Source organism: Sminthopsis crassicaudata, chromosome 2 (genome assembly GCF_048593235.1).
Source record: "Sminthopsis crassicaudata isolate SCR6 chromosome 2, ASM4859323v1, whole genome shotgun sequence".
Taxonomy (NCBI): Eukaryota; Metazoa; Chordata; class Mammalia; order Dasyuromorphia; family Dasyuridae; genus Sminthopsis; species Sminthopsis crassicaudata.
Window position 1 is genome coordinate 437,177,853 of NC_133618.1, and position 26,516 is coordinate 437,204,368.

The 26,516-nt window shown below is 35.8% G+C and overlaps 1 protein-coding gene across 7 annotated transcripts; it reads right to left on the bottom strand.

The window, feature by feature from the left end:
- CANX (calnexin) lies at positions 1-26,516 on the bottom strand. Of its 7 annotated transcripts, XM_074292368.1 has the most exons (16): positions 26,040-26,084; positions 25,270-25,389; positions 16,058-16,261; positions 15,706-15,779; positions 15,156-15,214; positions 14,385-14,526; positions 12,628-12,709; positions 11,918-12,110; positions 10,554-10,743; positions 8,231-8,344; positions 7,837-7,993; positions 6,379-6,594; positions 5,470-5,589; positions 5,147-5,273; positions 4,441-4,520; positions 1-3,439 (listed from the first exon to the last, which is right to left on the bottom strand). In XM_074292368.1, the coding sequence occupies exons 3-16, from the start codon at positions 16,256-16,258 to the stop codon at positions 3,386-3,388; spliced, it is 1,809 nt and encodes a 602-aa protein (XP_074148469.1). In that variant the 5' UTR covers positions 16,259-16,261; positions 25,270-25,389; positions 26,040-26,084; the 3' UTR covers positions 1-3,385. The 7 variants fall into 7 exon arrangements, with proteins under 7 accessions (XP_074148469.1, XP_074148468.1, XP_074148474.1 ...); XM_074292367.1 differs by lacking the exons at positions 25,270-25,389; positions 26,040-26,084 and adding an exon at positions 26,194-26,516; XM_074292373.1 differs by lacking the exons at positions 25,270-25,389; positions 26,040-26,084 and adding an exon at positions 26,092-26,186.

The window sequence follows — 26,516 nt, forward strand, 5'->3', positions numbered from 1 at the left end:
TAGATTTAAATTTTCTTTATTAGAGTAAACTGTTACATTATAACTTATCCAATATATTTATATATGCATATTGCATCTATAATTATCCTTCCACAACAGACATGGGAGCGGTTGCTGAGAGAACAGTTCCTGTTTAGCAATACAAGGAAACTGCTCTCAAGGATTCATGGAGGCAATACTGGCTTGAGATTGTGTGGGCCCAAATAAAAGTCACTGGCTAAGAGCACCCTATTTACTGCCCTAAGTAGAGGCATGAGAAAGAACCTACGTTGCAATGACCACCACCTTTATCGATACCATCCTTGTTCTCCAACCTTTCTAAGGTCAAGATACATCTCAGGGCAGAGTTCCTATTAATTTGCTGGAAATGGTCTCCATTTCCTCGATTTAAAGATAAAACCAAATGAGAGCCAGTAATGAGAATCATTTTCGCTGCATCTATATGTATCCCCCTCCTTTTAGTAGAGCAACATAAAAAACCCCTGCATTCATAGAAAAGCTTCCTTTTGGCATAGTTTTATACTCCTAGTATCAGAAACTAAAACTGGAGTCTAATATCTGGTTTGAATTAACAATGGTTACTTTTTTTTGGGAAAAAAAAAAAAGTCATAACTGGCCCCCTAAATCCTACAACCTACAAATTAACAGTTGAAAATATTTTGAATTCTATGATCTAACCAACAAGACTAAACAAGTTTCCTTTCCTGAACCCAAATTCCAGCTACAAAAAAACCAAAAACTTTTAAACCAGTTCCTAATACTTCCTGTTGAGAGCGATATTAATTTTCCCACAGTGTTTTGGAAATTACGGGGAAGACTGACTTTAAAACACCCTTTCCCCCTCAAAGTAGTGCACACTAAAGGAGAAAACATGCACAATGAAGGTAAAGAAGCTTAGTCAAAAGCAGAGATTAACATGTAGCTTTAATGCAACACCATTTAGTAGCTTGACAAATGGAAAATAGCACTTTTTCTGTGAATGGGAGAAACTGAGGAACACATCTGTAGGAGGACAGGAATTTGCACATTAATGAACCAGACACTGGAGTGTAAAATAATTAAATATTGTTGCCTCTTGTTGAGCTGCTGTGCAAAGTGCTGCTGGTCATCCAGCTGTCAGATACTGAAGTAGCAGGCCTCACCTTACACTGGGAGAGTAGAGAGAAAAACCAGGAAGAGCCACTATTTGCAAAAACACTTGTTAAATAATATGGAGTAGTGGGACAAGTCCTGAAAACTTCCTGGTCATGTAGGGTGCACAAAGATGTCTATTTTAAAGAATCAAAATAATGCAGGATCAACTTAAGTTTCAATAGGCCAGGTGGAAGAAAATCACCAAAACTCAACTAGAGGCACATAGTATGTTCTGAAAATACAGTTGGAAGTGCAATGGTCCCATACTTTTGCTTCAAGTAGATACCTGTAAACATGCTTTCAGGCCTTTACTAAACAAAGGTTTATTTGCACTGGACTTCATTGCTACATTTATGGCCACTTTGACCTAGCAAGATAACATGAAAGGAGATAGAACTGAATAGGCAGAAAAAATATTGTCTACTCTTCCACTAGTTACCTCTCAACTTTTAAAGGTGCCAGTCATGGAGCAGGAGTCTACAAAATAAACTAACACCACAATTCCTTTTGAAAATTTCTAATATTGCCCACTGCTGTTCCCAATAAAAACACTGGAGTGTTTTACATATTCAGTGCAAGGACAGTGAATCAGTACATTTCAAGCTATTCTAAACAAGTAGAGCTAAAATACCAACATCCAGCTCCCAATATATTTCAGTAGAATATATCATTACAAAGCACTAACTCTTTGGAGTAAATGCTCAGATAAACTTCACCAAATTTTAATTCCCCCTCCCGCTAAGATCAGTAATACACTAAGCCATTTAAGCAACTTTTTGTTTGAATTGGATTCCCCTACATTCAGTATACTTAATTTTAAGAGCAAAGAGACTTGAAAAAATTTGTTATACCAGGTAGCTTGTGCTACAAGCCCCAGACAACCCCACTAGTGGTTCAGCCAAATACTTTGAACAACTGCATTCATTTTGAAACCAAATATGAATCGGCATGTTTGTTCTGACCACTATAAATCTCTAAAGACATAAATGGAAAAACGTGGGATTGACTATGCTCTACTCTGTATTTGGACACTGATGACACTGGGTCTTAAAAAAAACAAAAACCCTCTTTATATATATATAAAAACAAACACCACTCGAGTTTAACACTGTGCTGAGCATAAAATCATTTCCAGCAACGGAGGGCAAGCTGCACTCTGAAGAAACTGCATAGCAGCAGGGAAAAGCCTGGAATAGGGTAAACTATCAACAGAATGGAGAAAGAAATTGTTAAAACCCCACACATAACACACTCACACACCCCCTGACAGCCCCAATGAGTAGTGCTCAGTCTAGAGAAATCACATAAGGTTTGAGCCCAGACAAGCAGCCTGGGAAGCCTGAATGCCTAAGTACCAATGGGAAGTCTTTCCACCTATTTATTCTTGGTGCCAACTATGGAACATTGGGAACTTAGCAGTAACCAAAGGCAACACAACACGCACATATTGTGGCCTAATCATGCTCCTTTCCAACAGAGTGGAAAAAGAAGGGCCTTTTTTGTAGCTCTGTTTTTAATACAGCTTAATCAAACAGCATCTATTATGGTTTGGAATTCTCCCCCAATCTCAAATCTCCAGAACATGTAGAATGAAAGAGTGGGAGAGAGTAATCAATCCACACAAATGACTTCACTTTAAACATGATTATCAATTTTAAGGGACATAGACACTTCAATGTTTTAGAATATCGAAGTTTATAAAAAAAAAAAAAAAAAAAAAACAACCCCAAAAAAAACACCCTACGTTATAAAAACTGCATTTCATCACCTAGCATATTTTCTAAACTTTGCTGTTATTTTTCCATGAATAGATTAATACATTAAATTAAGCCAAGGTTCTTGAAGATTGGCAATATTCTAACATTCTAATTTTTAAAAGTGTTTTAAAACCAAAAACCAAAAAATCAAAAATCAAAAAAACCCAACAGGTTAGTTGCTTCATGTTACACATCCAGAATCCATATCCCATACAATAAATGCTTTCTTTCTACAGGAATGGTGGTGTTTTTTTTTTTCTTTTTCTTTTCTTTCTTTCTTGCTTTTTTTTTTTTTTTTTTTTTTATCACAATTGCAATTAATTACTGCTAGATGCTCAAAATTTCATTGGATAGTATTTGACTGGAATCTGTTGATAGTGAAGTCTTGAGGTTTTTCTGGGTTTCAACATATAGGGTGTATCCCAGGTCCTCTCCTAGGATCACATCGAGGATATGGGGAAAAAGGGAATCACAGATCAAGTTCTTAAACTCTTTCAATCTCTTCGTGGCTTTCTGTTTCTGGGTGATCTGTTCAAAACTTCATCTTCCTGTTGGTTGAAAAGAATTTCATAAGAAATCCATCATTATCATTAACAAAACAGTGAAATGCTTGCTAGAGTGCTTAAGTGCCTAAGTGATTAAAGACTAATCTATCTTTAAGGGTCATTCAATCTAGTTAAGAAGAAAGGTCATATCCTATTAATCTGAATATATACACATTATTTTTCTCCAAAGTCTGAGAGCTGAATAAGTGTCACCTGAAAGACTTCCGTCAATGACCAATTTTAACAATGATGGATGGTTTATGCTGGGAATACTAGGAGTCCACTGGGTCCATGCTTGAACAAAACTTTTCCAGACAGCTAAGTTCTGTGCTTAATTGTATTGTCTGTCATTTAGCACTTAAGGGAGTGTCTGGGACCAATAAAATAACACACACAAAGAAATAAGCAATACAAGGGCTTTGGGCTTCAAATGCCAGGTGCAGAAGAGAAAATGAAAAACCAGAAGTTTAAAGGTAAAAATTACTGTTGACTAGGGTCATCAGTGAGGGATTCACAGAGAAGATGAGAGCAGCTAGGTTTGGACATAAGGCCAAGATTTAATCAAAATCAAGAAGGTATTAGTATGGGACACTAAGGGGACAATGAAGCACTTATATGACTGGATTTATCTGTTAGGCAGTGGTAAAAGGCTGTACTAAGAATGACATTGGCCAGAATTTAGGACTAAGAATTTTTAATGGAAAGAAATAATGGAAAGAACTAAATTTTTTCATTTAGATTGGGACCAATCTTTAAAATCTTAGGAAAACTAAAGATTTTATCTTTCATATGAATTATTGTGAGAATTGATTTTGGTATTTGTACTATAACTGTACAACCCCAAAACAAGTAAAATTGGATTCCTTCCATGACTAGTCTACTACACATATAATCTGCAGAATTCAACAGGTTCTAAATGCAACTTATGAAACAACTATAATTGTTTAAATATTAATTTAAAGAAATGAAAATTGCTGTTAACTTCCAAACTGGCCTTTACTTACCTCTGCTTTAGGTTTTCTATCTTCATCTTCTTGACTTACAGTACCTGCATCCTCTTCAGCATCACTTTTTTGCTTCTCTTCTGGGAGAGAAATTAAAACAAATTCAGCAAAAACCATCAAGGCTATGCTATGAGCCTCTGTTTTGTGCCCAGACTTTAAAGGGGAGTGGGGTAAAGAGAAGTCAAGAATAAGAATTCAGCAGGGAGGGAGAATATAGCAAAAGCATGGAGTGAGCAATGAGATGAGGACAAAAAAGGAGTGGTACCAGAATGAACAAGAATAAAAATGTTATTTGGTAGATAATAGGCAACCATGAAACATTTTTTTTGAGAGCAGGAGGGAGATTAAAAAAAGAAATTAATCTAGTAGCAGTTTTGAGGACAGAAAAGAAAAATGCCTAGAAACTTTTTCTTGGGAGTTTTTTTTTCCCCCCTTAAATGTGTTTACTTTTGCAGCATGGCTAATATAGAAATGCTTGTATGACTTCACATTGCTTGTCTTTTCAAGGGAAGGGAAGAGGTGGGAAAGAGAATCTGGGTATCAAATTTTGTAAAAATGAATATTATTGCCACAGACTAATAACAAAAGCAAGAACAGATTTAGAAGCAAAATCACATGGAATTACAAGCAAAAAACTTTTGGAAAAATCAAATATCCCATTTCAACTTAAACTATTCAGTGCTACCAGTCTGAAATGTGTTCTCACCAATTTTCTCTTCAGTTTCTTCTTCTTCATCTCTCTTCTCCTTTTCCTCCTCTTTCTCCTCTTCCTCTTCCTTTACATCAGGTTGAGGAGCATCAGTCTTCTTATACTCTGCAGCACTGGGCTGTTTCTGAAACAAATAAACTCTCATAAAACTGACTGAAGGCTTATACATTACCACATTACTAGGAAACATTACTTGTGAAACTGATGAGCCAGATTAGGGAAGAAACTGTAGTCCTTTTAGCTTTATTTCTCCTTTAGCTTTAGCTAAACCACCAATTTAAATTTCTTTCTAAACAATTTCCTCTAAGGAAATCCCATACCTTTCCAGAACAGCAGAAGAGGATCACAAGGAACAATGGCAGTGCCACAGTGAGAATATAAACCACCCAAAGCCATGGACGTTCCTCAGCTGCTTCAAGCATTTGCCCCATGACACCAGGCTGAAATAGAAGTAGATGACATTCAATTTAAATTTTGGCTATCACCATACTCTATAATTTATTTCTTTTTGCTAAGACAATTGGCATCAAGTGACTTGCCTAGGGTCACGCACCTAGGAAGCATTAAGTGTCTGAAGTCACATTTGAATTCAGGTCCTCCAGACTTCAGGGCTGGTGCTCTATCCACTGTGCCATCTAGCTGCCTCTCATACCCTATAATTTAACTAGCTTGTCTCCTTGGATTAAACTGTCCTCACTTCTACTTCACAGCACTCATTTGGTCCTCCAAAACTCAGTTGAAGCACTACCTTTTTATATGAAGACTCTTCTGATCCCCAATTGTTTAGGTCATCTCTACCCTTTCACAAATTAACTTTTATATATTCTGTATTTTTAAAAAATGTGCTTGTTCCTCAAAATAACACACAGCACAGTAGAGATTCTTAAGAAATGCTTCTTGATTGAGAAGTTCACTCAAATCTGCTTGAATCCTATAATGTCTACAGTGTTAAAAGGAAAGTCTTATGTTAAAGGGAGACAGTATTCAACTTGAGCTTTTGACTTTTCCAAGTGTAATTTACAAATCAATTTAGTTGATGGGAAGTTCAAAAATTGAGCTTTAAGTTCTAGAAGGTCCAACTGAATTTGCCTCCATTTCCCCTCTTTTGGAACCTCTGCTTTTCTGCATGGGATAGAGAGACTCAAATATTCTAGTCCCTTTGAATATTTTGGTGACTGAACCAAAAACACTTTTGTGAACTTGTGTCTTCTAAAAAACACATCACAAACCTCTGCAGCCCCATCAGCAGCTTTCTTCAGACCCCACCCATCATTGGCCCAATCATCTGCAACTCCTCGGTCTGAGCAAATAATAAAGTTGTCAAAAAAGATGTCAGAGGTCATGGACCATAGTTCCAGACCCACAGCACTGAAAGGTGTCATTTTGAAAGGTTCTAGATCTTCAAAGAAATCTGGATTTGGAATCTTCCTGGGTTTCCAGATTCCCTATAATAAAGAGAAACACAAGGAAATTAAATTTGAAGTTAGAACTTCTCTTTATACTCCTTGTAAAATAACCAAGGTAGATACATTTAAATGAAAACCATCTTGCATCATGAAAATAAAAATTTTAAGTATTCCCAAAAAAAGGAGCAAACAATTTTATAAGATTATTAGAATAACCAGTAAGTGAGGAGGTAATGAATTTTCAGTATATTTTTAAAAAGTCTACCCAATCTGATTCAATCACTAGAAATATACAACAGAAAAAGAACACAAAAGTTTAACATCTTACACTTATATATAAACTCTCAAAGGGAAATGCCTTATGTGGTTTAAATGAAACAAAGTTGTACCTAAGGTCTATGTATGCCCCAAAGAAGTCATGATTTTACTTTTATTTCAGATCCTATTCATTAAATCAGAATGACCCTTAAAAGTATTGAGATTTTTATTTTCCTTACTCAAACATTTCTATCTTCTCAAATAATCTTACTTTCATCCCTTTAATAAAACCATTCTTTTTCTTTACATAATGAAAAAAAACCTTTCCTCAAGACAAACTCTCTTGTATAATGAACATGTAGTTTTAGAATTCTGAAAAACTTTTATGCCAAATAATCAAACGTTCAAAAAAACAAAACACAATATATGAGAATGAATTAGAATATATTTTATTTGCCTAAAAGCTGCCCAACAAGTACATTATCTCTTTTTAATCTATTATTTGATAATGTTTAAATTCAGTTTAAGGAAGGTAGCTTTTAAATAAGAATTTAAACAATTTAATACAGTCTCATTTGATCCTCATATGCCCTGGTAGAAATTTCCCCAATTTTTAAGTAGAAAAGGAAAACAAAGGCCAGAAGAGGTCACATGACTTGCCCAGGTCTGAATGATTGGGTAGAATAAGAATCCAGACCTCCTGATTTCTAGTTCAGAGATAAGTTACAAGGTTGAAGGTATCACTGCCATCTGGTGGTAGCATTCTTAAACAAACAGTATGGGTTTCAAAGGAAGAAGGGGACAAATCTGTTCTGCAGTTGTAAATTATAAAGTGATATGTCACATTCTAAGTGGATAAGATTTAAAACCTCAACTTATCTCTGATTTAACATGAAATTCTGTTTCATCTTGAACTTTGAATATTTTCAGAATCAATGAAAGACACCACACAGCCATTTCTCAACAAAATAACCATCTTCCAAGTCCCTAAGACAAAAGAGAGAAAACCAACAGGAGACGTACCTGGTAGTTAGGATTGTCAATCATAGGGGCTTTCCATTTGCCCTTGTAATTGGGATTGTCGATGGTAGGTCTTTGCCAGACACCACAACCAGGGGCTGACTCACATTTTGGGTTTGCAATTTGGGGAGCTTCCCACTCTCCATCCATATCTTCATCCCTAGAGATAAAATTTTAGGATTTTAAATATATTCTGCCTCATGTGGAGTACTCAAACTTCTGCACAAGACATTGTTTAAAAAAAAACAACCTAACTTTCTTTAGAGTGCTGCATTGCTTCAAGAGTTTAAACATACTTTTAATGACAGATTCTCAACCCCAGTGAAATTGAAAAATTAAAAAAAAAAAAAAAAAAAAAAAGAAGAAGAAAAGGAGTAAGGAATAGATTTAGACCTACCAGTCCTCTGGCTTCTCTGCATCTGGGTCAGATACATATTCAGGCTCATCATCCAACCAGCCTTCAGGTTTTGTAGCATCCTCATCTGGAATCTTAGCAGGAGCAGACTCATCCCTTTTAAAAGGGGGTTTGGGGAGTGGAGTGGAAGAAGAAACAGATATTAAGATTACTTAATATAGTATTTGTGTCATGCTATATCCAAATCTACTGATACCATCTTTTGCAAAACATTTTCCTGGAAATCCTCTGTAAATAAAGCAGTACAAAATTATCCTCAATTTAAAGATAAGGAAGCTAACTCAGGCATGGGGAAGTTAAATTTATATAGTTATATTAAGTTATGAAGGACAGGATTTCATTCCAGCTTTCCTGATTCTATATTGAGCATTGCTTCTAGGACACCAAGTAATTTTTATTTTTAAGCTCTATTCAAGGAAAGAATACAATGGGAGAGAACCAGGTGTGTTCTGTGTGAGCTTTTCTGCCCTGACCCATTCTAGCCTACTCAAATTTTCTTAAGAACACTTCATCCTGACCTCCTTACAATCCATTTGTATAATTCTTATTTGTATACAGAGCCACCATGTTTGTAGGTCTTCATCTCATCTCATATGGTCTATTTTAATAGTTTCCTTCTTGGTTTCCCTGACTCTAATCTTTTCTTAATCCAAAGCTCCACATAGCCCCTAAAAATGACTTTCCTAAAACATATAGCTGACCATGTCACTAACAACAATTCTACCTACTCATTATTTCTGTCTGGTCTTTTAAAGCCCTTCACAGTATGGCTCCAATTTATATTTTCAGTCTCATTATATACTCTGCTCAATGCATCCCACCTGAGTCTAACCAAACTGCCTTTCTAGCTGTTCACATTATGCTAATCCTTTATGCCTCTAAAAGTTCTTTGTCCTCAATTAATACCTAACTTCCTTCAAGATTTAACCAAAGTATTTCCTTCTACATGGAACCTTTCCTATCCTGCCAAATTCAAGTACCCTCTTCATTACTTATCAGCTTTGTATATTTGGTGTACCCGTGTTGCTAAATAGAAATCATTTATAAATGCTTCATATCAACCTCCTTCCTGAGCATATACTTTTTTTTGTGCTTAGGCAGTTGGGGTTTAAGTGGCTTGCCCACGGTCACACAGTTAGGAAGTAACTTTGGTCTGTGACCAAATTTGAATTCAGGTCCTCCTGACTTCAGGGCTGTGCCACCTAGCTGCTCCTAGCATATACTCTTATAGAGAATAACTCTCCCTCTCTCCCCCATCTAGCAGACTACCCTGAAAATCATAAATATTTGTTAAGTGACCTAAATACTCTTGTTCTTTAATAAAGTTAAATCAGAACAGATAAAGAAGCTTTGTTGATATAATCTAGCTTTGCTTAGTTTCTCTAAAATATAATTCAAAAGCCAGTAAAATATAAATGATTGTATCCACTTAGCAAGAGCTACAAACTTGCTAAAAAACTCTGCATGTACTTTTATCCAGTAATACCACTACTGAATTCATATCTCAGTGATCATAAAAAAGGGAAAAGAACCCCATGTGCACAAAAAATATTTCTAGCAGCAATTTTTGTGGTGGCAAAGAATTGGAAATTGAGGGGATGTCCATTAATTGGAGAATGGCTCAACAAGTTATGGCATATGAATGTAATGGAATAATACTGTTTTTTAAGAAAAGATGAGCAGGCCGATCTCAGAAAAACCTAGAATTACATGAACTGATACTGAGTTAAGTGAGAAGAACCAGGAGAACATTGTACACAGTAATAGCAACATTATGTGACAATCAAGTATGATAAGTCTTAGCTCTTCTCAGCAATTCAGAGATCCAAAACAATTCCAAAAGACTGATGGAAAATGTTGACTACATCCAGAGAATTATGGAGTGAATACAGATTGAACCATACTATTTTCATTTTTCCCTTCTTTCTCATTCTGTTCTCTTTTGTACTGATTCTTCTTTCACAACATGATTAAGAGAGAAATATGTTCAACATGATTGAACAAGTATAACTGTATAAGACTGCTTGCTGTCTTAGGGAGGGCAAAAAATTTAATTCAATATCTTTATAAAAAAACAAATATTAAAAACTATTTTAAAAAAGGATTAGGACAAATGTACAATCAAGTGGGGGAAAAAGAAATTCAAATCACTGAATTCTTTTTTTTTTTTAATTATGAATTTATACAACAAAAGTTTCCTATCTATAATCAAGTATTTATTATAATCAAGACTGATTACCCTAGGAGTAAAAAAAAAAAAAAAAAAAAAAAAAAAAGTGCTTCAAGTCACAAAACCCTCACTCACCAGTCATCTGGTTTGACAGCATCAGGATCTGGTATCTTTGGCCTTTCATCCCAGTCCTCAGGTTTCTGGTCATTTGGATCCTCAATTTCCCGGGGTGGATTCACAGGAGGAGTCATATCATTCAGTAGGTTCCCACTATTGACAACTGTTTGATCAACTAATATTTCAAAGCTATTATCTGGATTCAAGACTATGAAGAAAAATTATAGAAAAATATTATCTAAGAGGAATTTTGCCTTTTCTAACACTTCCAACCATTGCTCAAAATATAATAGTCCTTATTGCTACTGCTTCCCTCTTAAACAAAAGGACTTTACCACTGAAGCATCTATTAAACATTTATATACCATACAAGACCTGATCAACAAAAAATTTGTACAAGTGTTTTATCCAACAGAAAAACTAAAGAATGGAGAATGGCTTATATTCTACCTCGTTCACACCACTGACACCACAAACTGTTACTCTCCAAGGCAAGACAAGGGAATTTTTAAGTCAATATAGCTCTAGAGGGAAAAGGTATATGAGATTTGACTGCATCACTTATCTTCTTAATGTTAAATTAAGTAATGGAAAAAAAAAAATGTTTTAAAACAGTGGGAAAAATACTCTGCTCTTGCATATTTCTGTCACTTAAGTAACCACATTCAATTTGTCATAATATTATTCGAAGACCAACAACAAAAAAAATCTAAGAGAAATTAAGGTGAAATCTAAGGAATTAAAGTTAATTAAGAATTAAGATGTGGAAGTTAAAGTGGGAAAATGGATAATGCGCTGAACCTGTAAGTCAAGACCCATCTTCCTGAATTCAAATCTGGCCTCAGACATGGCTTAGCTGTGAATACATGAATATATAATTATGTACACATTACACAAAAATGTAATTCATATTCCTTAGCTCTGGGCAAGTCACTTAACCTTGTCTGTCTCAGTTTCCTCATCTGTAAAAGGAAATAGCAAAGCTCTCTAGCATCTTTGCCAAGAAAACCCCAAATAGGATTTCAAAAGAGTTGGACATTACTGAAAAACCAAATGAACAACAAAAGATTAAGAGGAGTCACCCAGTGCTCTCTTGGAAACATTCATTCTGGGACAAGAAATTTGTTCTTCAAAAGCTTAAAATCAACTATTCAACTGTTAAAATCAACTATACTGTCAAGACAACTATTGTTTTATCTCTAAAAAATAGCAAACATACATGATTTCTCCCCTCAAGCTACTGACCACTTGATTCTATCAAATAAATGTAATTAAAGGAAAACGACAGTAGTGTCAATATAGACTTCTTACTCCCTTGTTAGGCAGCTCTCATCTAAGAGAATTTCTGATACTTCTACTAGACTCAGTCTCATGGCTGTTACCTAATGTATACAGATGTGTTTTCTTATCAGTAAAGTAGGCCTTCAGATCTGTGTCTGGTCTCTTAGCATGTTTCTCTTCAAAGATGCCTGTCTTTGGATTTTTATGCCGGAAGATGAAGTGCAGTTTATAATCCTCTCCACATTTATCAGGACCAAACATAATCGTGTAAGGGGTCTTGTCATGGAACTGATCCTTTAGAGAAAAAAAGCAAATTAATTATGAAGGATTATATTATGTTTTAGATGCCTACCCTACCTTTATTCCCTTTATTCAATTTACTATTCAGTTCTTTAAACCTCAATTTGTATTGTGAAAGATGCAATCAAAGTAAAGGAAATGGAGGACAAGACCAAAGAGTTAGTGGGTGAGTCTTTAACATATTTCCAAAGTCACCTCCAACCCAAAGATGTAAAGCAATCAGCAATGATTATACAAGCAACTGTATGCAACAAAATGTTATCAAGCCATTCTAACTGGAATGGAACTAAATGGAAACCTTAGGCATCCATATTAGAGAGAGGTCATCATTTCTTTCCTCCTAATGCTTTGATTTCACTCAAAGAGGGAAGTCATAAATTGTTTTTAAAAATACTTATGAAGTTAGCATTCTCATATGACTTAAAATAATTCCTATCCCTAGAAATTCTGGAAGGGAAAAAACCCAACAAAAACCTTTCCCATCAAGTTACAGGAAATGAAAAATACCTACCAGATTCAATTCTGGGGTTCTTGAAAGCAATTTCACATAGGCACCACCACATTCTATTCCATTTTGAAAATTTACCTCATACCTGATTTAAAACAGAAAACCAGAAGACTATATAAACATTTTTATTTTTTTTTTTGGATAGAGAAAAGGAGGTAATTTTGAAATTAGATTCTTCTTTCTCTCTAGTGTTAGCATTCTGGAAAAAACTTGTTCCCTTTTGCTGGCAACAAGTAAGTGAATCTAAAACAAATCATCTCACAAATTATGCTGCTAGTTATAGGATGATGATTAACAACATAACCCCAGCTCCATACATATGGAGGAGAAAGTCTCAAAGCTCACAAATTCAGCAGTCTCACAGGAACAGACATTAAAAAAAAGCACTCTAACTGGAATACTTATAATACAATTTTGGAGAGGCATTGTGACATGGAAGATAGAGGGTCACAAAATGCCATCAAACTCTGCATCTCCTTTGACCCAGCAGTGTTTCTCCTGGGCTTATATCCCAAAGGGCTCTTAAAGGAGGGAAAAATGTTTGTGGCAGCCCTTTTTGTAGTGGCAAGCAACTGGAAACTGAGTGGATGCCCATCAGTTGGAGAATGGCTGAATAAGCTATGGTATATGAATGTTATAGAATATTATTGTTCTGTAAGAATCGACCAACGGATGATTACAGAGAGGCCTGGAGAGCCCTACATGAACTGATAAGTAAAGTAAGCAGACCCAGGAGATCATTGTACAAAGCAATGAGATTATGTGATGATTAATTCTGATGGACATGGCTCTTTTCACCTTATGAGTTATTGTATGGTCACTCTTATCTAAAAGGGATTCAAAACTCCTCCTTGGATCCAATGTTTGAGACCAAGAATTTGTTTTTAAGAAAATGTCATGTCTTTACTGCAACTTCTGAAAACTTTACATGGCTCTTTTCAACAATGAGATGATTCAGCCCAATTCCAATAGACTTGTGATGGAAGAGAGCCATCTGCACCCAGAGAGAGCACTGTGGGAACTGAATGTGGATCACAATATAGTATTTTCATCTTTTTTGTTGTTTCCTTGCTTTTTTCTTTCTCATTTAAAAAAAAAAAAAAATAGGATTTTTCTTGTACAGCATAATTGTGGAAATATGTATAGAAAAATTGTACATTTGACATATATTGGATTGCTTGCTATGTAAGAGGGGGTAGGGAGAAGGGAGGGGAGAAATCGGAACATAGGGTTTTTCAGGAGTGAATGCTGGAAAGTATCTTTGCATACATTAAAAGCTATTACTAACTTTTTTTTTTTTAAATCTTAATAAATGGGGGGAGGGGGAGGAAGACAGAGGGACAGCTGTAGTGTAATCAAGCCTTGAGAGGTTCAAATGTAGTCTGATTATTTCCAGTTACTTAAATGCTCAGTGCTTCAGGAATCTAAAATTAAGCCAGAGAACATATGCTCATTTATACCAGTAGAAAGGATTTCCTACACTAATAGAATACCCCTCCAAAAGTAAAAAAAAAAAATTAAAACAAAAATCCTTTACTATTCCATGAATTAATCTTATTTTTATACTCCTCAAGCACTTATTTTAGTGCTCTATATCAGACTTTTAAATATCCTACTTTTGGGAAAAGTAGGAAGGCCAATTAACAGTTAAAATGAATAAAACAAGCATTTCTAAAAATGTACAATTTTTAAGTCAAAGATTTTAAAGTATCTCCCTCTCTATCCTACTTCCAACTTCAATCAAGTTAGTTTTCACTTACTGAACGATGAGGGGTTTAGTATCAAATATAAAAGGCTTGTTCAGCCTCACGGAGATGGCATGATGTTTGGCCCGTGACAGCAACACAAGCCCTTTATCTCCTGGAAGTTTAGATTCCTTCATTTCTTCCACTTCCCATTTACCTGCAAGACAAAACATGTATTTCCTTGAATTTAAGGATTCTCTAGTCATGTTATTTCTTCTGAATAACAGAATCTAAAGTGCAAGGACAATTTTGGAGTACACCTAGACTAATCTAATTTAGGAGACAGGCATGATGAAATACAAAGAGGACTGGCTTTAAAGTGGGAGTTAAAGGGGGAAAAGAAGGGGGAAGGAGAAATGAGGGAAAGGCATCTGGGATCAAATGTCTCTTCAGCTACTTGTCAGTGATAGACAAGTCATATGACCTGACCCTCAGTTTCCTTATCTGTAAAATAGACAACTGGATTGAATGCCTTCTAAGATCCCTTTTCAACTCTAAATCCTTTGAACTCTCATTTTACAAATGAGGCTGTAATACATTCTATTAAAAGATAAGATTTTTGATATCACATGCTACAAACAAGCTTTGAGTTTTATGCTTTTAAACTAGAAAGGCTCATTCTATCAGATAAGAAAGGCAGAAATACAGTAAAGATTAAGCTAATGCCTAAGAGATCAACTTCTCTGCCCACACCACTTGCCTTACAAATGACAGTAAAGCAAAGGCAAAGAGTTATTTTTACTAAGTCATAAAATTTCAATGTATTAAATTAGAAAGAATTCTCACCATCATATTTGGCAATCTCATCATCAGTATCATCCTTCTTGGCTTTGGATAAAACCCATCTGCCGTAAAAACAAATCCAAACAAGCACTAAGATATACCTAAAAGTTAATCTTTGAAAATAATTTGTTACATATGCCAGCACCCATCGCTGGTAAAGCAAGCAAAGTGTAGAAATATCCACATTTCTGCTATTCCCATTCTTAAAATTATTTTGAGTCAGTAATTCCACTGCTAGAAATTTATTTGTAAGAGTTTAAAGGTTCCTTTTATCAACCAAAATAATTAAAATAAACTTTTCAATGTAGCAAAGATGTAAAAGCTACATAGGTTTCCATAATCAAGAATAGGATAAACAAATTACAGTAATACATTTCTAAACTTGTAGAAACAATAATTATTAAGAGTTTAGAAACCTTTGGAGATACATGAAATGATACAGGTAAAGTAAGCAAACCCAAGACCACACCAAGTACCATCAATCATAACAACTTAAGGGTTAGGGTTATATATACATATATATAAAAATCCCTCACCCCCCAATCATGCTTACCCGACCAGCATTCCCTTGTCGAAGGCATCAACAAAGTAAACATCCCCTTTTGGAACTGGGACTTTGTAGGTAACCTGAATTTAACAATAACAAATAAAAATCAATACTAAATCCTCAGTGATCTATTTGGATGGCAACTGGTACTTTCTTTGCTTGTTTTCAAGAAAACTCAAAACTGGCCAGATTTTCCTTTTGGGGAATTTTTTTTTAATTTAAAATTTAAATTTAAGCTTGCTTTCTTGCAGGGTAATTCTTATAGATGCTCAATACATATTCTTGATTTTGAAATACAAAGATCCCAGCTTATCTTAAACAATAAAAGAAAAATGTTTATTATTAAAGATGTCCCAACCTTTGGTGATGGAGGTGGAAGAGAGGCACCATCTCCTGGCTTTGAGTCTTCTACTTCGTCCATGCCATCTTCCAGGTCTTCTTCTACATCAATCACATCATCATCATCATCATCCTCATCGTCATCATCATGTCCATCATGTGCCTGAACCACTGTTCCAAGGAGCAGCAAAACCATAAACAACCACCATTTTGGTTCCATGGTCTGTAGAGGCAAATGGGAAAACGAAGAATATGACCTCTCTTCCACTTTATTTTCATGCTGAATGTAAGGGATTCACCTAGGCAAACTCCTTTATGATATGAGATAGCAGAGGATCATGAAAAAAATTATTTGTCTAAGGTTATAATCATACAAAGCTAGGTAGAAAATGCAATAAGCACACATGAAATAATTTTGTATACACACCACACCTATACATATAGAAAACAAGAGGCTGCAAAAACTTAGAAAATAATCAAAGTACATTTATTTCTGGGGGGAAAAAAATAGCCTTTTATAAGATTTCCACCATAATTTAACCCATAGCTAACTAGTCATTTTCTAAGATCATAATCACCATTCCCCTTCCCCTCCATGGTAAACCTTTTAGTTTTCTTAATTGACAAAATTAGTCACACCAGAATCATGCTAAGTCTGCAGTTCACTTAAAATCTCCTGGTCTTTTCTCTATTAAGTTTTGGCTAGCTTATACTCTCTAGAAGATTTTTAAAAGAGGTTTTTGGCTTTTTAAAAATGGCTTTTTATGTATTTTTATTAAAACTGTCTCTTGGCACAGTAATGTATGTTATCATTCCTACCTCCCTGTTAACTTGAAAAATCTGATAAACCCATTCTTTCTTTTCTCTGGAGCATCTTCCTTTATAGAAGGTCTGAATATTCACACAATTTAGAAAAGTTTAGTTATTCATATTTACTCTTTGAACAATATTGATGCTATTTACAATATCAATATTGTTCTGCTCATTTCATTCTTCATTTTTCTTACAAGTCTTTCCATGTTTTCCTAAAGTCAACCTGCTCATCATTTCTCACAAAAGAGAATCATATACCACAATTTATTCAACCATTCCCCAAATGATGGGCATTCCTCCTCAATTTTCAGCTCCTTGTCATTCCACAAAGAGAGCTGCTTTAAATATTTTAAAAATACATATAGGCATCTTTTCTTTTTCCTCAAACAGACCTTTTCTGGGCCAAAGAGTATACAGCTTTACAACTCTTAGGATATTATTCTACACTGTTCACTAAAACGATTCAGTCCATAGCTCCATCAGAGTGTTAGTATCCCACTTTTCCTACCTCCTTTCCAACATATATCATTTTTGCAATCTGAGAGATGTGAGATAGTACCTCAAAGTATCAATAATGATTTAGAGAATTTTTTCCATATATATAAGCTTTGATTTCTCCCTTCAAAAACTGTTTCATCATCTCCTTTGAACACCTGTCAAATGGGGATAAAATCTTAAAATCTGGTAAAATTCTCAAATGAGAAATTTATTTTAAAACTTTTATGCATAAATGGTGGTAAGAAATATATTCCATGTTCTAATTTATTTAATCTCTCATTATGTCTAGTTCACGTATCCATTTTTACTTTACCTCGGTAAATGATGTAAAAACATCAGTCTACAATTGGTTTTTGTCAGAATACTTTCCAGTTTTCAACAATTTTTTTTTACCCAGTGAATTTTTATCCTGAAAGCTGAAATATCTGAATTTTTCAAACACAAGGCTATTATAATAATTTTATTACTGTGTATTGAACATCTACTCTATTCCACTGATCCATCTTTCTACTTCTTAGTACCAGATAGTTTTGATAATTACAGCTTATAATACAATTTAAGGTGTGGCACTGCTAAATGTCCTTCCTTTATATAGTTTTCTCATTACCTCGATCCCAGTTCTAATACAATTTCTCTTTCTTAATCACTTTCCAACTATATAAGTTGGAAAACATTTCAAGTATTTTATACTGTTATCATCTCTGTTAGCACAAACTTCTAAGGTAAGATTGGTCTGACTACTTCAGAATTCTGTGTGCTTTACATATATTATAGATGGCACAAATGTTTGTTGATTGAACTTACTACAGGCAATAAATAAGCCAATTTCTGAAAACTGAAGGCTTCAAACACCATGGAGGCTCTGTCTAGGCCAGACTCTGGCAGACAATAGAGAGCTTCATTCCATTCACTCCACACTACCCCAAAGGCTAAAAAGGAAAGTCTGTTTAAGTGTATGCCAAAGAGCCAAATATACATTCTTCAAAGTGCTGAAAGGGTCCCACCCAGAATTAGTTGTTTCCCTTAATAGCTAAAAATGAATTGCTCATTTTGGGGAGGTTATTACTTTTTCTTGTTTTTCTTCAAATAAGTTATCCAACAGATTAATTTTTCATTTATAAAAAGAATTAATTTTTTGGATACCATAAAGTTCCAGTACAACAAAACACTTAACTATTCCATGGAGTTTTTATAATTACAAATAAATCTCCGTGGGTAAAACAATCTAGTTCCCACTACATAAATTGTTTTAAAAGACAACATCTGAATGAAAATAAAGTTTCCCCAGCTCTGTAAGGTACAATTTAGTTCACAAGCTTCATATCCAAAGTCTTGTTAAAAGAGAAAAATTCATTTCCATATTAGCTTTCAAAGAACTTCATGAAATTGTATTTTGATGTAGTCATAATGATAGTCAAATGTCTTAATTGCAAGAGAACACTGGAAATGTTTTTCTTTCAAGATAAGTTTCATCTCTAGTAAAAAAACAGACCAACCTGTTTACAACAGCAGAAATATACCTTCTTATCAGATACAATGTCCTAGACGAGTTTTTAATTTGAGTAGGGTTTTGATCAATCAATCTGGAAGTATGAGAAACATGAGTCCCACTTTCTAGTGCTTTCTAGTCCCACTGACCAGAAGCCTGATTCAAAAATGAAGCTTAGATTCAAGTCCTTAAAAGCAATAGCTAGCTGGGCATCATCTCTTATGTTCGTCTGGATTTAAAGACTAATCCAAATGGGGTTATGGAAGAATTAGAGCTTTGGCTTTACAATGCCTCTTTCAATAGCTACAATATTAAAAAGCACTCAAGTCAATTAATTTTGGCCACTTAAATTTTGGTTTCCATGGCTCAGCACATTTTTCTAAAACTAGTTTTCCAGATAATCATCCATTCTAACTACTAATGGTATAAATGCAAGAAAAGGTAATACAAAAGTTGAAAAAAAAAGTTAAACCAGCACAGAAGTCTCCAGTTCTCAAATATAATTTGTAACCTGATTAGTTTAACTCTACTACTTTTAAGTTCATCACTTTAAGGTGATCTAGATTCTTGAAAGGTAGGCCAAAATAAGCTGACAGGTACAATTTGGAAGGGTTTTGTTACTGACCTCATTACTAAGTTAATTGAGACTTAATTTTTTTGTCATGGCAAATCTTAAAAGACCATAACTTCTCAAGGAGCTTGTAATCAGATAGAATAAACACTCCTATTGATTTTTATCTGGAAGATAACTAAAAGTAATTTATTATTCTTTTATGAGCACAGGGTTTTTACTCACTATATCTAAAACCTATCTAAAATGCACTTCCCTGTTTTACTTAATAATTGGGTTATTAAAAACTTTGTGTAAATTTTGGATAATTCAAAAGATTCATGATTTAAATTTTGGGTACTCTCTCCACTACTGCTTCTCTATAATTAAGCAGACAAGTTTGATGTATCTCTGTGGCCTAACCCTCTGTACTTAGCTAGGCCAGTCTCTTTATAGCATATTGTCCACTGTTAGGCTCATATTTAACCTGCCAAAATCTTGTGCTCATTCTACTGACAGTACTAACATTTCTTTTTCATTCACTCTCACAGCTTGGGGGAGGTTTGGGACTTTAGGATAAGGTTATTCCATACATATTATGGGAAGTTGATGAATTCAAAAGATTCCTCTAAAGAGTTAGGTATTCTCTTTAAAATGAGTAAAGTTCTGCTTCTTAATTACATATTTATATAAAGCCGATTTAAGTTGGGTTCCCAGAATAAGCTAAGAGTAGCTGATCTTCCAAGTTCAAATCAAAGCTGTATTCATTAATTATAAGCCCATTATCATAGCAGTTAACATCTTTACATCCACATGATTACCACTTTTTAATACAAATGAAACACTTCTTCAAAAGACAACCTAAATATAATTATAAAAATAGTCAATTACTTAGTCCTTTGTCCTATAGGTAATACCCCCCCCCATTGTAAAAATAAATCACTGAGAGAGGGCATCCCTATTTGAACTTCTCATCTGATTCCAAGCCCAACATTCCTTCCACAAAGACCCTACTATTTTTCACTGTTTTAGACTACCATGAACTATTAATTAGTGAAATCTACATTCATTCACTAGGAATATTTTATCACTGTCTACATGGTCAAAATAATTACTAAGGCTTGTCATACCTGCTTTATGTGGTCTACTATAGTCAGTCAAGCACATTCAAATACTTGTCAATCATAACCCAGCATGAATTTTTTGCACATTGTGTTTTAATATTTTAATTTTCCCCAATTACATGTGAAATAATTTTTTGTTTACATTTGTTTTTAAAACTTTTTGAGTTCCAGATTCTCTTTCTTTCTTCCCTATCCCTCCCTCCCTGTTGAGAAGGTACGTGTGAAGTTAGGCAAAACATTTTCATAAAAGCCTAGTATGTATTTTTCAAAAAGGAAATATATTGGGTGATTACATTTCTTAGGTCAGCATACCAAAAACGTTATTTAGTTCATAATGAAAAGAAAGTAATGATGCTATATTGTTAAGCAAAACAAAACCAATAAAAGTGATTTAGTTGAACTGAATACTTATTTGTCAATGATTTCAAAACATTCTTTAATACATCTTGATAGAACCAGAAGCCCAACCAAGAATATAGACTAATTAATAAATGAAGACAAATTTCCAAGTAGAAAAACTTCACTAAGGGTTGCCTACTAATTTTGGCTGAACTTCTCTTTAACAGTTTTCATTAAGCAAATATTTATTTACTAAACACCTATTTAAGGTGAGGAGAATGGGTCTATAGGAAAAGAAAGGATAAAAATGTTTTTAGGGAGTTTAGAACCAAAGAAACAAGAAATTTCTGATCTTAGTGGGAAAGCATAGTTCAGGAAAAAGAAGATACTGAAGACTTGTAGACTATACTGAAGCCTCAGGTTTCTATATATTATTTTCAAGAAGATAATTGGTAGGCACTGGACAAAGTGAGCACCAAATAATACCACAAAGAACAAAATAGATTGCATATTAACAGATAGGAAAAGGCTTGATAATTATGTAGGAGTTATTTCTTAAGGCAGCTATGTACACTCAGTCCACTGTCTTAGTCAGAGTTAAACTCAGAATTAAAAGCAAAAAACAAACAAGACAAATGGGGCAGAAGGGGATGGGGGAAAAGGAAGGCACACAAGTCAATTTAACCGTGAACCATTAAAAAAAAGTAAATGAAAATAAAAAATTAAAAAGAGAACAAAAATGACACTGACTATAAACGTTTTTAATAGAGAAATTTAACGGCCACAAGAATACCAAAATAGCCCAGAAAGTGCCTTAGTCAGCAAACATCTGACAGCGTGCCAAATAAAAAAAGATGGCTGATAAAGTTAGAATAAAAAAGTGCATCATGTGTGTTCATGGAGGACAATTAATGCAGAGAGGTGAGTGAGGTAATGTCTTGTAAAACAGCAAAGCTGCCAGTGTGGCTAACCTACATGGGCATGGGTGAGAAAGATTCAATAAAGTTGTAAAAGGAGTTCGTTTAAGGACTTACAATGGCCAATAGGACTTTATATTTGATCCTTATGGTTAAAAGAGAGACCCTTGAATTTACTTAATAGGAAGACACTTACTTTGCAAAATCTTACAAATGATTATAGATTATGAGCAGGGTTGTCTTCATAAAGCAGAGAAGCATTTGAGGTTTAAAGAAAGCTTGGCAAGACATCCAAGGACATTCAGAGATTGGATATGGGAGAAAAATGGTAAAGAATTGCAAAAGGCATTATAACAAATTGTTTCATTTATTGCCCCCCTAACATAACTGTTCTGGGCTAGAGAGAAATGGCACTAAAAATGGCAGTATAAAAATATAAAAATAACAAAACTGGGAAAGTAACCAGATTGAACCAAGTGTATAAAATGTGATTCTGTGCCAGAGACAGTTAAACTGAGGAACCAATATACAAGATAACTGAATTGAGAGGAAGATATCAAGATATGTAAAAAATATAGCTTATATCCCAAGGCCATAATAAACCACAACATAAAAATTCCAGATTGGTTAGTTATGGGAAGAAGATGGCTTAGTGTGGATATATGAGGGTGATAGTGGGTATTTTAATTCCAAAACTATAAATTACTTTATCTCATAGAAGCCTTTCTTACACCTCAAATTTAGGAAATGGTCCACTTAGCACCAGATTTAGATAAGCAATTTGCTTGATGGTGGTATCTTTGAAAGGAAATCTTTAAGCCTAAACAATAATGCCACAGACATTTCAAATAGCACTGATGACCTACCAATCAATCTTTTTCTTGGGGGGGGGGAGGGAAGGGAAGCCAAGTTTTCACAAAATCTAATATAATTTATGTGGCTAATGAATATCTATCCCTCACCACCAATATATTCCCAGAAAGCATTTTGGAAGCTCAGAGATGATTTACTGAACTAGTCAAGGTGACTTTTTAAAAATGTTAAGCTACCAAAAAACTGATTTAAAAAAAAAAAAAAAAAAAAAAAAAAATCTTGGATCCTCTAAACCTGAAATGTCAATGCAAAGTCCCCATATCACTTCAAAATGCACTCAGGGATAAAAATGCAATAGGGAAATAGTTAATAAAATAAATAAAAATAGAACATAAAGTTAATGTGGTTTTTCTAAGTCAATCTGTGGCCCCCATAAATCTTAATTGGGTGTGCTTCTATTTGAGTTTGACATCACTGCTTTAAACAACAGTGAAAAATTTGAGCTAGATTAGATACAACAAAGTCTTTTTTCCACCAGTAACAAGATTTTTTCCCCCTACCATTGACTAATCAAACATAATTAGGTAATCAAAAGAGAATCACTGTCCTCTGGAAGCTTGAAGTCTAAAATAACAAATGTATTTGCAGGAATGTCAATTATAGTTCACTATACATTACTAGTTCAATGTCTCTTAAGAAACATCACTAGGTTAAAAAAAAAAAAAAAAAAGCAGTTTTGTCCAGATAATGGTTCTCTTCCTGACAAATGTGGTCATTTAACTCTGGACCTCAATTTCTTCATCTATAAAATACTTAGATTGCCCCATCTTTAAAAGAGAGGGAAAAATCCTGTCTACAAGTCTCAAATTTAACTCATTAAATGCAAATGAGCCATACAACTCACTTTAATTAAACTTTTAGGATTTTTTTTAAACCAAAATTGATTTATCTACATTAGGTTGTGTAAGGTAAGACAGTATCATGAAATTTGCAATTATTCTGGGGGGAGAGGGGGAGGAAGGGAAGCCAGATTGGGGCTTGAGGCAATTGAGGTTAAATGACTTGCTTAGAGTCACAACTAGAAAATATTGTCCGAGGCTGGATGTCAACTCAGGTCCTCCTGACTCCAGGACTGATGCTTTATCGACTGTGCAATCTAGCTGTCCCTACCATTACCCGATTAAAGCCAAAGGAAAAACTACTTCAATCCATGGCTCAAGAAAGATCCATTTTATATTTGCTAACAAATCATCTCGATATTGTCCCATTTTTAAATAAAAAACCCCAACAAATTTGACTCCAATGCGCTATTCAAAATCACACAAAAATCTAATTAAAAGCTAAAGAAATGTGGAGTTTCCTTTTCAGCATAGTTCTTTTCCCATATTGTAGGCAGATGAAGTTTCCTTCAAACTGTCCCTTAGTGGCAAAGTAAGGTTTACACCAACTCCAAATTTATTTTTTCCTTCCTCAGCAAAAATGCCTTTGCTTATGGTAAACATCTGAATTTCTATCCATCCTATCTTCCCAACATCTCAAATGTGATATTTTCAAAGTACTTTGCACAGTGCTTCACATAGCAGGTGAACAATAAATGCTTGTTCCCTTCCCCAAACATTAAGTACCTACTAATTAATAGCAATGGGGTGTGGTAGTATCTATCCTCTCAAAATCTAGAGAAATACAACACCAACACAGCTTAAATACAATATTATGTAAATACCCTGAAGAATTAGAAAACAAAATGCTACTAGAAGTCTGAGGAAAATGTGTTTATCAAGGAAGGTTTCCTTCCAGGAGGAGGTAACATTTAAATTGGGTTTTAAAAGATCAATATAATTTCTAAAGGTGTCTAGGAAGAGGGACAACTTTAAAAAAGGCACAAAATTGGGTGCACTACTGTGCTCAGGAACACAAAGTTGCCCAGTTTGGCTGGATTAGAACATGTTAAGAGAATGATCCCAGGTTTGGAATCTTAAATACCAGGAAGATTTGTTTAAGTTTACTCAGTAGGCAATGGGGAGCCACTTAAATAGCTTTTGGTTATAAGTGTGGCATGACCATATAGATCCATTTTCAAAGACCATTTTGGAACTGGGATGAAGGATCGAAAAGGGCTAAGAGTTCAAGAATGGATTCTAGAACACCTAGTCACAGATTGACTCCAAAAATTTGAATCGATTCAACAAATATTTATTAAACACCTGCCAGTACAAAAGGGCTTCTGCCCTCAGGGGATTTTCAAAGTTACTCACAGGACAGATTAGGTAAATAATGGTAATACAAAGCTGTGGTCAGGTTGTTTTGACAAAAATATAATCTGCTTAAGGACACATGGGGTTCTAGGTACTTGCAGGATACACAGGTGAAGACATTCCTTAAGGATTTGGTGTTGTGTCTGGAGCTATAAATTTAGGAATTATCTGCCCAAGGTCAGAAGCTTGGAGAGCGGTAATTGTCAAGGGAGAACTTGTAGAAAGGAAGTCTTAAGTACAGAGAGTCCCATGGGGAATACCCCATATCGTAGTGGGACTGAATGGAGAAAGAGAAATATAAGGTCTGAAACTGGGAGAATATTATTTCTAGTATTTTGTCAGAGCTTAGGGGACCTGGAGAATGGGGAGGGCTTAAAGAGTACTTAATTAAAGAGTTAGAATAATTAGTTCCATTTCCAGCTTTGACAATTACCTGGCTGTGTGACCTTGGGCAAGTTGCTTCCCTTCTCTGGGCCACTAAAACGGGGATTGGACCTGGAAAGGTGCCCTTCCAGAGTTAATTTTTCAAACTCTGTGGCATACTTAAGGTTCTCTAAAGATAAACGAATTCTGATTAATAGATAGATAACCCTACGAATAAGTTTTTCGGCCTGTCTTCTAGCAGTTTCTTCTCCCAACAGGTTACCTAACCTCACGATGGAGGCTCTTTTCCCATCCTCCTCCCGTTTCGAGATCGTTGGTTTCCCAAACCCCAGCCACCTCGTGCGCGGGAGGATTTGGCTTCTTCGTCCTGTCCGTTCCCGGGTTCTTGCCCAGACTATGAAGATGGCTTCTCTCTCCTCCACGCCGCCCCAGGCCTATGTCTCTCCCCAGAGGCCTTCTTACTCGGGTGAGCCAGACCACGCAGCGCCCGCCAGAGAAAGAGCGGAAAGGAGGCACGCGGGCCTCCGGGGCGCCTGGGCCACCGCCCGCAGCGACGAGCCGGGCCCGGAGGTCACGCCCCCCTTCGAGCTCCAGCCCCACTGACCTCCCACCTCCCTTCACAGGCCGCCTAGCTCCCACGAATGTCGGGACGGACCCAGCTCCCAGCTTTATCCCGCTCTCCGTTAGGCAGCCCCACACCCCGGCTCCCAGGCCGCATCACTCCCACCCGTCCCCAGGCCCTCAGGCCTCTTTCCCCCACCGTTCAATCTAATCAGCCTAGGCTAGCCTTCCTCCGCCCCTGACGGGAAGCCGACCTACCAGGCCCCGGCTATCCCCGTCCCCAGGACTAGGACAGCTACGTCTGTCTCACCTCGTGCTTCACAGCCGGCGCCGGCGCCACTTCCCACCCCCTCGCCCCACGCCCAGCACCGCGGATGCTGCAGCGGATCGGCCCGAAGCGAACGTCACGTGCCTCAGGACTTGGAGGACGCCGAGCGAGCCCCACCGTGCGCGGCGCCCTGCCTAGGATCCACCCTTAGATGATGATTGGCCAATGCTTGATCTTAACCCCGCCTCTTTCTCCTCGTGCTAGTGCTCCGTTGGTTGATATGACCATCGCTCCAGATACCTCCCCACACGCCTCCTAGGGATACTCTTCGTGGAGGATGCGGATTGGCTGAAAGTGAGGACAGGAAGTGCCTGATGATTGGCCAGAAGACCGCTAGTGGGGGAGGGGAAACAAGAGCAAAGAGGGAAGACTCTCCTGACTGACTGTTGGCCCGGAATAGACTAGAC